At 40.8% G+C, this 13,699-nt stretch overlaps 1 protein-coding gene across 1 annotated transcript in view; it reads left to right on the top strand.

The window, feature by feature from the left end:
- Positions 1–13,699, top strand: part of LOC137665318 (bifunctional heparan sulfate N-deacetylase/N-sulfotransferase 3-like) — a 180,781-nt gene that overhangs the window by 10,569 nt on the left and 156,513 nt on the right. Inside the window, exon 2 of the mRNA XM_068404193.1 lies at positions 12,909–12,996. Within this exon, the coding sequence (XP_068260294.1) occupies positions 12,909–12,996 (88 nt within the window). The remainder of the gene's footprint in view (positions 1–12,908; positions 12,997–13,699) is intronic.

Raw genomic sequence — 13,699 nt, 5'->3', positions numbered from 1 at the left:
CTCTTTAGGAAATTCTTCCTCATACTTTACAGTCCTGGAGATGAGTTAGTATTGCTCCTTAAAATGCAGTTTTATATCTGGAATAAATCATAAATTAAATACCATTTTATATTGCAAAAAATATCTGATAATACATCTAAAAATACAGATAGTAGAGAGGACAAATAAAAAGTCAGTGATTGTGCAGAGCAAGGCTCCATGGATTCATTCCATCCCAAGTCAGTAAATCCACGTGACAAAGGCCCTGCCGTGCTGTGCAGAGGTAACGGGTTAGGTCTGGGAACGCTGGTTGCGTTTCTGTGGAGCTAATAAGCTGCACAGCTCTATGTCAAGCTCCCATTCACTTGCTCTTTCACTGTCAGCACTCCTGGGAATCACCCAAGTGTCTCTGCTCCCATTTTAAAGCAAACTTGGACTAAAGATAAGTCAGAGTTGCCTTTGATAGAACTCTAATGGAACTGGAAAGGAGGCTGAAAAATAATTTTGCATTTATATCAAAAGTGGGTTTTTATGGTGCAAAACATTTCTCTTATCCCTTGTCCTTTCTCACAGCCTTAGTTAAAGGTAATAGAAATGTTGAAAACGGTAATCCTGAAAATACCCTAAAAACAAGACGAATACTAAAATATACCTGAGTTTGTAATGTAAGCTGGTTTGAAATTTAAGCTGACTATGAAAAATATCATTTTACATCAGGAAAGTACTTCATCTTACTGACTGAAGAAATTTCTAGAATATTGTGCTCAGTTCTGCACCACTTAATCAGAAATATTTAGAGAGTGCTTAGAGACACCAGAATAGCCAGGAAATGTGTGAGCAAAGAATGAAAAAATAAAGGCTAAAGAACTCGGTAAGTAATGATGACCAAAGCAGAAAGCAATAGGCTGCAGATGTCTGCAGGGTCTAAACAGTGAGGAGGGATAAAAATATTTAATGTAAGACACAGAGATATTTAAGTGTAGGCTGAATAGCCAATAAAAGTGGCAGAATAGAGACTAATATCTGAAGGGAAGTAAAAGGATTATGTAAGTGTTCAAAAATTAGATTTGGCAAAAGGGTATGAGCTGCGCTATTGGAAGGAATATAATGTCGGCAGGGAATTTGTACGAAGATGTGTTCTCAATCTTTTACAGTCTAATCAAATGCAGAGCTCAGTTTGGATTCCTGTGTGTCAGTGTGAGTCTGCAAGTGTAGAACTTGGCCAGCTGGGGTATTTATCTGCGTAGATCTAGTTTCTGTAATCTTGTCTTTTAGAAATGCAAACACTCGTGCAAAACCGGGAAAGGTGTGTATTAACACTTCTAACAAAGTCATCCCCCCGTGTTTCTCTTACTAATGACCCATGTTTCACTCAAGTCTTGGGTTTTTTTCTGCTGAATTATATCCCTTAGACTAGGTACTATGTAGGAGCCAACGAAACCATCCAAATTTGTATTAACTTGAAGTAAGTCCTTATCACATCTCTTCTGTGTTGACTACATATAATCCTAAAACATATGGCTTGAGAAAAAGAGTTATATCTGTTACTTTATGCAAGCTTATCTTGTTTGCTTTCTCTTTTTCTGTCGTTTCTTTGGTACCGGTGCTGATGTAGCAGGGGAATTTCATTCAGCAACTTTAGAGCTACTCATAAAGAGAAGGAAAAAAATAAATATTTGTGACCCTTAGCTGGTGAGTAAGCTGAAGACTGAATTCCCAGCTGTTTCTGACATGAAGCTTCAGCAGAAAGAGAAAATGAAGATATTTTTGGTCAAAGATTTTTTTTCTGTCAATAAAGGTGGAGCATAGGGAGAAAAAGAGCTTTCAGTATGCCTCACCTCACCCCAAACATAGGGACAAAGGTAGATATTTTAAATCAGATACAGTATTAAGAGAAGCACAGGAATCTTTTTGGCTCTATTAGAAAAAAAAGAAACAAACATCTGTGAATGGATCGTGTCATTGGTGTGTTGCCCAGCCCATGGAGTAGTCAGTTCATTTAACATGCCAGTGATATGGTAACTCTGTTGTGCTTTACTGAACAGGGAGAGCAACCGGCTCAGTTGTGGTCTTTATATAAATAGGGGGTTTGAGTCTTCATTTATTTGCACTTTAGTTGTTCTCTAATATGTAAAACTAAATATTAACACAAATACTGTGCTTGTCTAGAAGCTTTAGTCTTATGGGGGGGAGGGGGGGCGGATATAAACTAATAAGCAAACAAACCCCAAAGTGTTTCTCTTTGATTGGTACCAACATTTTAGACATAGCTTGTAGTGTCCAATACTTTTTCAAGCTACCTAAACAGCAGCTTGTTATACCTTGGTCTGTGGACTTGAGTTTTCCTGTGATCACAGAGGTACAATGTAATTGTAGCCACTGTTACTCTCTGATAGCTTTCTAAATGCTGCAAAAATATTCAAATGCTTTGAATTTTGTGTGCTCTGGAAAAACGGATAAACACTCCCCACTCTTGAGCTGTGATCATCTGTATAGTGATGTAGACAAAACTTTGAAAACTTGATTATTTACTGTTCTGCTGAGGAGGAAGTGCAGACTTCAGGGCTTACAGGGACAGGTGAGTCCTAGTGTATCCAGGCTCGGGCACTGAGGTTCAGAGAATAGTGACACTGAAGAAAAAAATCAGACTGAAGTCTTTCAGAAGGCCATATTCAGAGACCGTTGGAGTTTGATGTATACAACACTGACACCCCATTTTTACTTTCATTTCCTAAAGAAATAGGGTGTTTTTAATGTCCCTGTTGGCCTTTGTCAGTCCAGCAATTAAACTGAAAGAGGGTAGATTTAGATTGGGCATAAGGAAGGAATTTTTTACAATGAGGATGGTGAGACACTGGAACAGGTTGCCCAGAGAAGCTGTGGGTGCCCCATCATTGGAAGTGTTCAAGGTCAGGCTGGACGGGGCTTTGAGCAACCTGACTTAGTGAAAGATGTTCCTGCCCATGACAGGGGATTGAACTAGATGATCTTTGAAGGTCCGTTCCAACCCAAACCATTCCGTGAACCTATGATCAGTCTAGTGATGTTTGAACCTGCTGGCCAGTTCTGGTCCAATGTGACAGATACGGGCAGGTCTCAAAGACAGTGAAATTCCTGCCGGCGTCCTGGAGCTCAGTGTGGGGTGAGCCGTGCACGCCAAGCAGTGCTGCACTGAAGCAGAGGTTTCAGAGGGAGCTCTGCATTGATCCTTCACTTTGTGCCCCTGGCTAATCTGTGTGCTGTGTCCTGGAGCTAGCAAGGGCACGTACTGTCCCTTTTTCTTCCTCTGTGTGGGGAAGAGCAGGAAGGGAAGAAGGTGCTTTGGAGACCTAATGGGCAGGGTGGGTCCTAGGCAGTAGTGTGAAAGGGAGCGCAGGCTACTGCACTGTGGGAACAGCAATTTGGGAAACAAATCTGTAGCCAAGTAGGTTTTATGGAATAAGTTTCTTGTTTTACATGCAGGCCATGGGTGTAAAGGTAAATGTGAAATCTAAATTGCATCTCCAAAAGCTCTGGCATTTTGGGCAGAGTAATGTAGCCACTGACAAACTCATCAGAGGGGAGCAGATGTAGCAACCCAGCTGCACCCTCCTGTGTGTTCAGATGAGGCCACTGTGGTCTCTGCTGCTGAGAGGTTGGGCCTAGAAATCCTTCCCATGTTGAACCTTCTAGATATTTTCAGCATTCAGTGGCTGGACAGAGCCATGTGTTGCCAGCAGCGGGATAAAAGGGCCCTGAGCAGCAGAGCCAGGCAGCGAGCGGTAGGTAAGGGAGCACAGGCTTTGCTGCAGCAGAAGCTCGTGGCCAGCCATGCAGTGGGGGACTGTCTTGCTTGGAGAATAGCCCTTGTCCTCCAGCCAAACTCTGCTTGCTGGGCATGTGGCTGTAGTGAAAGCTAAAGCTGGAGCTGGCGTGTGAGGAATAATTAAATAAGAAGCAAATGTGCTGTTGATAATGAATGTGGTACAGGGAGCTTGGATAACCACCTCTGTTCTGAGCTGGATGACTATAAAATATATGCGCCGTTGGACTGAATAGCTGTGCCATTGTTTTAACTTGTAGGACAAAATATTGTGCATCCTACCAAACAAGATCTGAAGCTGTAAAAGTGTGGGTTGTCTGATGAGAGGGTGCAGAGGTATAAATGCTTTGCATCTGAGGTTATTGTCTGAACCAGAGCTTTTGAGGCCTAACATTTAATGGTAACTGGACAAGTGTCTACATGAATCAGTGAACAACCCTTGACAATTTATCTGCTGCTGATGGGATGCAATGGAGACAAGCCAGACTAAGCAGGCACAGCAAAGTGGCCCAGAAGTGAACTGGAACAGGATGTGAACCTCTCTGTCACCCTGAGAGATGGCCCGTCGTGCTCGGAGCTGAGGCAGCTGCGGGGGAGGCGATGGGACTCTGCAGTGCAGCCACCTGAATGCTGGCCTTGTGGCTAACAAACCTCAGCTTCCCACTGTACTGGCTCGTCCATGATCACCAGACCACAAGAACTTAACTGGATAAATACGAAGAGATGTTAAATGCATTTCAGAGTCACTTTGTTTTTACTTTGAGTTCTGTTGTACTCTGAGAACTTACCTCTTTGTACGTGGTGTTTCATAAGCAGATAAAGCATTGGGCAAAAATGCAAGAACCAACGAGTTTTCTATTGAATCTTGTCTGACCAGAATCCAGGGAAAAATATCATATGCAGCAGTGGGGTGTTTATTAGTTCTATTTCAATTGGCCTGGGTTTTTTTGACCTTTAATTAAAAGAAATGCAGGATTTTATTTCTGTTAACTGCAGAATAATGAGATCATTTAGCTGTTTAGTAATAGTAATCTCTTTTCATCAAAGTACAGTTTAATTAAGAGCTAATAATGCAGAATTTCATATACAATCCTGAAAACAGCATACTAATTAGTTTACTTTATTAAATAGTATTGGCACTAGCTATTTAGAACCTTCAACTTACCTTGCCATAATTAGCTTACTCTCATTAGCTACTGTCTCAACCTTCAAGAAGCGAGAAGCTGGTGAAGGGAGTTAGAAATATTTCTTAAATCTCTTGGTTGTACAAATTATTTACCTAGATGAAAGAACCTAATTACTTGAAAATGTATAATTAGACCATCATCAAGATCATTATTGTGTGTGATATAAAAAAACCTCCAAAGGAAGACCCAGTAACATTAAAACAGTGTGTTCTGGTGAAAAACTTTTGATTTAAATCATTTGAGACAACGTTTTCCAAAGTGGTTACTTATATTTTTGTTATCCTTTAGCAGACCTCAAATTCAGATACCTGGTTACAGCATCTGTGCACATAAAATAAAGTTGTGGCTCCTGAATTTTTTGAAAATCAGGTCCAGTGTGTCTTACATGGGACACTGCAAAACCAAGTTGCACGTAGTTGAGCTCTAGCTTGATATCTCATCTTCTAGACGCTTTGAAGAGAAGCTGGGTTACCCTGTTAATGGTGCTTATTGGATTTATTGAAAAGACTCACACTGGCTTCTTCAGCTGGTGAGTATGGGCCTTAATATTATAGGAAGTCAGGTAAGATAGTCAGGCGAATGGATCTGGTGAGCAGCCCAAATTAACCCAAGCAATCAATGGGAGCTTTGCCTGTCCCGCATATTAAAGAGTCAGGCTCCAGGGCATTCCTGTTTGAGAACTTAAAAACAGAATTGCTGCAGGTAGAATCCAGCTGTCAGTAAACTACAATAGTTTTCTAAGTAACTGAAACCGGGTACTTTGTTTCATCTCCAAGGAATTTTTGCACACATTTTCTGTTTTAAATTCTACCATGTTACATGGCCCTTTGTAAATAGGCATCCTGCTGGCATGTGGTGCTTTAGAACTGTTACATCTTTTGAAGGACTTGGTAGACTTATCAAATATTAATAGTTTTAATTGCAAGAATAATTTGTTTCTTGAAGCTACTGTATCTTAATAAACAGGTGTGTGTGTCCCGTCCCACCCCCCCGTTTTAATTTTGTTGTACAGAGTAGCAGGGATAATTGTCTTCAGCTCACGTGGAACCTGGTAGTTTATGAACGTGAACACATGCGTTGTCAGCAGTTGAGCTTTTCCATCCCGCTTCATCAGTCTTTGTTTTTGCCGGATTGTGTCATCTTGGACACCTTGCTTCCGCTAAGCTGTAGAGCAGTGTCCTTTCCCCACTGACACAGTTTAGGGTCTATTTATAATTTATGGTCTCTGCCAGCTAAACGCTTTGCAGAAAAAGCTGAAGGTTGTCTTTGTTTTCTTCTCTTGCCCTCTCTGTCATGTCAGCTTTGTTAAGGAACTGCACAGTTAAAGAGAATTCAAGCATTCTTCTCCTTGTGTCTGAAGGGTGTTCACAATATTTTTTCAGATACACCCAATATACCTGAAGAAATGATTCTTTCTCCTGCATAGATTAAATGTTTATGGTAATGGGTGTCAAAATGCTAATCTTGGAAATCCAGAAAGAACAGACATTGAATTTTAATGATGTTCCAAAATACATAATTTATCACAAGGGAAACATTTTTCCTCAGAAGCAAAATAGTCTGTCTAATAAAGTAGTTATTCGGAGCCATTTGGGACAGACCTTCATTGAGACTGTCTTCTGTTTCTTCTTGCCATGCTGCCCCTCGCTGCCTCCAAACACCCCATATTCTTGCCCACTGCCTTCCCATCCCCAATCGCTGCCACAGCTTCTTGAACGCCTGCCATCACCATCTCGGTGCTCCTCTCTTTCAGGCCCTACCACACTGCTGCTACATCTCTTGTGGATCCCCACTGCTCCCTCCTCCTCCTCATCTCTCCCTTCCCTAGGCAGTGTGTCCCCCCTCTTCTCCTTTTTCTGCCATCAGCCTCAGCAGTGCCGGGACAAACCTGGGACTGATGATCAGGCACAGCTTTTTAGCCTGGCCTCTGTTCTGTGCTGCACCGTGCCACATGTTGCCTCTCATGTTGGACACTTTGCTGGTGCCTCTAAGTTTAGGGACTGGTATATAAAACATGATAAAGCAAATCTTAAAATATATCTGGGAAATTTCAAATACTGATTGTTGAACTCTGAAGCGAAGCACAATGCTCCAAAAATCATAATTTTTGTATGAATTGTACATGCAAACTTCAGTCACGTATATGTTACATTCCTCAATTCTCTTTTCCATTTCCTCCCCAACCCTCTTTTTTTTTTCTTTTTTTTTTTTTTTAAAAAAAAAAAAACTTATAAGCAGGTGAATTTGCAATGTGGATAGAAACTTTAGAAAAGGTCAGGTTCTCCAGAAGGGAAGGTTTGAGGGAGGCAGGTGGTGTGCATATACCTGCGCAGGCAGCTCTACTTGCAGGACTCTTCTCAGAGCATGGATGGACTCGGGAAAGGCAAAAAATGACGTCACAAATAGCGCAAAGTAAAAGGACATCACATCAGTTACAGCTCGTTAAACCCCTATATTAACAACTCCAATCAGAAGTTAAAATGGCTTCAGTTCTGTTTCTTCCGTCTCTTGCAGGGATTAAACTAAAGAGGAAATACAGTACAGAAAATTAAAGCTACTTCTGCGTAAGAGCTCCCATAAAGGGGCTTCATGTGCTTAACTTGTGTGCTTTCACATTGCACTTGCTTATTAATTTGTTTTACCTTTTCAGAAGGTCCTTGCCTTTATTAAAGAGCCAGTGCAGCATTAGATGTTTTCCTCAAAAGCAAAGTAATTCCTAATTTAATGGCTCCTTTGATAGTGTTGTTAGACATGAAATAGTAAAGCAAGCGTTGAGAGATGAGATCTGCTTCCTGAAGAAAGGGGGAGGAGACAGGCTTTTTGGAAAATCATGAAGCTGACCTTTCTTGCTTTTGTTACTGACATGAAAGCATGGACTGATGTGAAGTTTAAGATACTAACGCTGCAGCATTGTGAGGCTACGTCTGTCTGCTTGCCAATTTAGTTAAAGTCCATGTGATCACAAGTAAAATTAACAGCGCTTTGTACTATTTTGCTTTTCAAGTGGCTAAGTTCTTTAGCAGCTTTTGAGTAGGAAAATAGTTGTCAATACGTTGGTATGACTACAGAAACAAGTCATAGTTCCTTTTTGGTGAAGCGGAGTTCAACAGAGTGTTCTTGATTTATTTGTTTGATCAGCCAAGATGTTTGGGTCTGACTGTTTTTGTTGATGCTGAAGAAATTACTGCTGTCTGTTTACCAAAAACAAGTTGATACTTGTGACTTCTCTGTGACAGACTATAAAGGGAAATCATGTAAGGAGCCGTTTGAGGACAAGAGGCAGGATGGTTTCCTGGCTGTAGAAATGGGAAGCAAGTTTGGTGACATGAGTTTTATGCTTGGCTTTACTGCTGATGTACTTGAGCAAGAGTTTTTGATAGCCTGTGTTGTTTGTCTGTGCCTCTGTTTGTCCTGTCTGTAAGATGAGAAAAAACAAATAAAACTATTTCCTTTGTAAACAAAGTTGATATTTCTCAATGAAAATTGATAAAAAGAGCTAAACATCGTGGTTGTCAAGAAAGGAGGAGGCCATCTATATAAAGGCAGGAATTTCCATACATTTCCATTGCATATTTCAATTTAAGAACAATTCTCTTGGTTCCTTCTGTTCCATTTGTGTTCTTAGAGTCCATTTTCTCCTAAATTTTCAGTCAGTTGAGATCCCATTGGCAATTACAGGAGTTTACATTTGCTGAGATGTTTCATCAGAAATGAAATAGAAATAACTTAGATGGGATGATGCTGATTAATCATCTGAGAATCTGGCTTTATTTCCAACATACGTGGTTTCTTATATTCCTTTTGTTATACTATAAACTCGTCAGATGCAAGGATTGAAAGAACTCTGTTGCTTTGCTGTTGGGATAACTTTTGTCTATGCCTTGGATTGTAACAGGGCCTTTTTCTGGGATTATTTTGGACTGTTGGTGAAGAAGGGGGTCTTTTATCATATACTGAATTCTCACATTTGATTTCTGGCACAAGGAATTTTCTAAACCTAGTGTGTGAGCTTAGGGAAAGTTGAAAAGAAAGTACTCCATTGTAGCTATGTACATGAACGTGATTATGCAGCCAGCAATTTATTTTCCTTATAGTACCAGTGGAAATATAACATATGTACTAAATAATTATTTATAAACATATGAAGGCTTTACTAAACAGTTTTTGAAATATAATCTGCAGTGCTGGTGTATTTATATAACATCTCTTACAGATACCCAGAGGGGCTGGTTCATAAACCAATCATAAAATATACAGAAAATATTACCAGCTTACCTTCAGCATATAAAATAACATTTAGAAATGAAATTTCAGGCTTTTCCTCCCCCTGCTTCGCTCTCTCTCTGTCTTTCTGATAGAAACTCACAGTAATAGGCCCTGCCATCTGCTGCTATATATTTTTCAAGAGTTTTAACATTTTGTTTTTAGAACCTGAAAGATGAGTAAAATGTCAAGTCACCCAGAAAATAATCACAGGCGTGACAACTCAAATGTTATCTCAGCTTGTCTGTACCGGCAGTGGTTCGCAGCAGGTCTGTGCCCTCCCTCTTTGCAGACGGAGCAGCTGAGCACCGTCGCTATTAGGTGGGACATTTTTGAACACCACCACAAGGCTTTAGCAGAAGATCTCCTGTTGATTTTAATGAGAGTAACGTGGCCAAAAAAACAACAGCATCCCTTTCAGAGTTCATTCTGTAGAAGGTGAACTTCAGATTTCCTTTAGAGTTGTGTGTTATTTGGAGTATCTTATCATGACTGCTGGCCTAAAGAAAATGCAGCCACCAGGCAGTCGTTGAGGTGAGAAGGTGGTAACTACACTAGCAAAATTAATTCCCAGCAAAGACCTAAACTGTGTGTTGCATTATCATAGAAATGTCATGGGCTATTCGCTTCCCTTCTCCCTCCTCCCATTTGAAAGCCGGGGTCTGCGACTCTCCTGTCAGCCCTGTAGCTGCAGTGTGCCGGGGAGGTGCAGCAAAGAACTCCTTCCAGGTCGTTTTTCTCTGGCATTTCCAGCTGCTTTTCATTTTTCCCATTCTGTTTTTCCATCATGCTGAGACTAGACTGGAGCTGACAAGCTGAGAAGGTGTTAGAAAGGTGCAGGATAAGACCTTCAACTCAGAAATGCTCACAGTTCATAACGGAATTAGAAGGGAAAGAACTGTGCAGCCCGTTCATGCCACCTTGCTGCTGAGCTGCACTCAGGATCTCTTTAATTCGACAATATGTACTGTTAGCATAAGAAGTGTATAGCCGTATCATTTGCCTCCTACGTTTTTAACAGTGCAAAGATAAAATTATTTCATTGAATAGGTTCCCAGCAGCTCAAGGATGGTTTTCGTAATCAATCCTTTGCAGATTTGCTACCTTTCATTAGCATGAGAAGTCTGCTCAGTGATCTTTGCACTCTCAGCCTGTGCAGACGCCCTCGGTACAGTGTTGCAAGATTTTTCTCTTAATATTCTGCTTCAGAAGTCTTGAGCTTGTTTTCAATTATCTCCACTCTGTGCTTCATTTCACTCATTCCTTTAGAAAGTCTCTTGTTCACAGGACTTTTTCCAGGCTTTCTGGTGAAAGATGATGATCTTTACCTTACTAGTACTGTTCTTTGAAACCGCCTATACTGTTGTTGCTGGAGCTACACTGCTGAAGCAGACAGTGGGAGAGGCAAGTTCCTTCCAGATCTGAGCAGACCTTAAGAAGCAGGAGGCAGAAAAGTGACAGTTCTTTCACAGATTTAGTTTTGTGATTAATATATGTGTAATGAATATGCTTAGGCATAATGTTCTGGTCCACTGAAATGGTGAACAAGGCAAGTACTACTGATTGCTCAGAGTTGAAGCCACTCATGGTTCACCAGCAATGTCAGCAAAATTCAATCTTGGAACCCCCCAGGACAGGGACAAATGCCTGTCTCTCCTGTTGCTGCAGATCAGCTCCCTCAAGCACCAGCTTCCCTGGGCCAGCCAGAGCTACAAGCTTGGTGAGCTCGCTGGGGCCTCAGATACAGGATGGATACTAGAGGCCTGGAGAGTGGCTGTGTTCCTGCTTCGGGCAGTGCTGTGGTATCTCAATGCGGCCAGGTGAAAATGCTCAAGAGAGCGTTGGGAGAGGCGAGCACAGAGCAGGGCAGATGCACCAGCTGCGGTCCCACCTCTTACTGGGAATGGGGAGCTCTGCTGGGCCTGCTGCCTTGGGCCTCTCTTGAGGTTGGTGCGCAGGGGAGCCCCTGCTATTGTCACCCTTTGCCTGATTTTGTCACTGTAATGCTGTAGGTATGATAGTGTAAGGGAACAGGCTTGGCAGGGTTTGCAGATGGAGGGACAGAGTTTGCAGATGGAGATCGTACTTTGATTGGAACCGATATAGGTGAGCCCTGGAAAAGCCCTGAAGAAGAGCTCATATGCCCAGAAGTTTCTTTGGTGAGGTGGGTATTGCCTCCATCTGTAAAATGGGTCATATTTAAGGAACTGTAACCTGACTGTGCTATGCCTGTATCTAAAGCTGGACTTGACTTCCATGTTAGCATTTTGTTGTCATTGGCATTCTGGTTAAAAAAAATAATTGTAGACAAATTACTCATATAATGAAAATGTCCAAAGAAACTGTAATTAAAATTACTGGCTCATATTTTTCAGGGCACCGAATCACCTTTGAATTTTGAGAGTGGGGAGCCTACTAGACCTTTAAACCTTTGAAAATCTCCAGTGATTTTAATATTTTTGTGCTTTTAAATACATTCCCCTTTCATAACATGCTTAGAGTTACTGACTTCTGACAATAGTATTGCTCTTAATCACTTTATTAAAATCACTGTGCTATAATGTGTATTTATTTGAGAACTCTTTGATGACCTCTGCCATATAAATATTTTCCTTTCTCTCAAAGGTACTGCATGAGTGCCTGTCTCCAAGTGTGGGTGCTGTAGCTGGCCGAACAATTCTGGTGTGCTGTGTAGAGTGTCACGAATCTCCAAAGAACCCAGTGTGTTCTTAAATTACCAACTGCCAAGTGCTCAGTTGAGGGCAGGCTATTTGGAGGAATGTGCACTCCAAGTCTCATTTTAGAGGAGGCTTTTTGTTCTTACATTTTTTTCTTGCTTTGCCAAGTTGTGTTTTGCATTGGAAAGCTGGGTTTTTCTTTGTTACACCTGGAAAACTGAAAGAGTGAAGGACAGCAGAGTGTGAAGAGTCTGGGAGATAACTCCTGAAAGTGATGTGTAAATCTTGGGAGTAACAAATCAAGAAAAGCTTATTGAAATCAAAGAGTGAAGCTGTATCTGATGAATAATAACTTTCCCCTTTCTTCCTGCATGCTGTTTTTTTGTTTGTACTAATTTAGTGCAAGCACATGTATGCTGGCAGCCAGTATGCAAACTCTGAGAAATGAGTCTGAATTTGGGAGAATTTAGGTTTAAGTTCTTTGTAGAAGAGCTTCTTTCTGTCTTTCTGGATTTTTTTTTATTGCCAGTAATTTTGAAATGTGACTAAAATGCTGTGTGTGTACTTGACCTGATCTAGAGAAACATAACTAATGGAGGCTTCTCACCCCAGTGAATGGAGCAGTGGTCGGGGGCACAAGAGATCTGAATTTCATTGCTGGCTGTGTCCCAGGTTTACTGAGTAATCAGTGGAAGGTCTTTTCTCTGGCATGTGCCTTTGTTTACCTATTTCATGAACCAGGGAGTAAAACAGTGTTTAATAGCTGGTTGTCTTTATGCGGAGAACAATGGAGTTGGCATGCTGTCTTTAATCTTTAAATGGTAATGAAAATATCCATTACTACTTTGTCATATATAAAGAGCTGGTTTTAAATAGCGAAACCAATCAAAAAGATGCATGCCTGTAAAAATATCTATATTGCTATATTAAATTTCTGTGCCAGGTGTCATTTTCTACAGATACGTTTATATGGTGGGTTTGTTTTTTTTTCTTTTTCAGGCCCTGCTTGACACTCAGAATCTTTTAAGAGCTCAGATTAGAAATTTTACTTTCAACCTGGGATTTTCAGGGAAATTTTATCACACAGGTAAGAATGAAATACTGAAATCACTTTAATTTTGATGGTGTTCTTTGTAGTATGAGGAACGTAGGAATGACAAAGACTAAGGGTCTGAGTAGAGAGAAGAGTTTCCTTCATAATAGGATAACTAAAAAATCAGATTGTTCTTTGGGACATACGTTTGTGTGATTTACTGAACGGAATTTTTCTCCTAAAGTTATTATACCAGATCAACCTTTGTTTGAGCTGTAGTCTGTCTGGAAATAACCATGTAGGCAGAGTCTGTAAACACCTCTTTGCAGCAACATTTCTCTTAAAAAAAATTTAAAAAAAAAAAAAAAAAAAGTAGTGCTTATTCTTTGCATAATAGTCCCAATAAGTAGAGTAATGACGTGGAAATAGGAGAGCCAGCCTGTAGTTTCTAAGAGAAAGACTAAGCCCTTCAGAAAAGTGTCCTGTCAGACTATAAAGTTTCCTAAATAAGAGGAATGTTTCTCCTCCTCCTGCAAGCCAGGACATGCAGAAAGGGCAGTCACAGGGCCAGGAGAAGGCCTTGCAAGGAGCAGTCCAAGCCTGGGATGGCAGATTTCTGTAGAGTTTGTGTGTTACATGTGTGCCATTGGATAACAGTAAAATGAGTCCTGAGGGTGGAATAAAAACATCTATTAGTGTTTCTTTATAATTTAATTCCATTTGAAGTAGCTCAGACTCTTACTATAGAAGCTTTCCC

The sequence above is a fragment of the Nyctibius grandis genome, chromosome 6 (assembly GCF_013368605.1).
Source record: "Nyctibius grandis isolate bNycGra1 chromosome 6, bNycGra1.pri, whole genome shotgun sequence".
NCBI lineage: Eukaryota > Metazoa > Chordata > Aves > Nyctibiiformes > Nyctibiidae > Nyctibius > Nyctibius grandis.
Note: the sequence above shows the minus strand (reverse complement) of the source record. Positions and strands in the feature narration are given on the sequence as shown.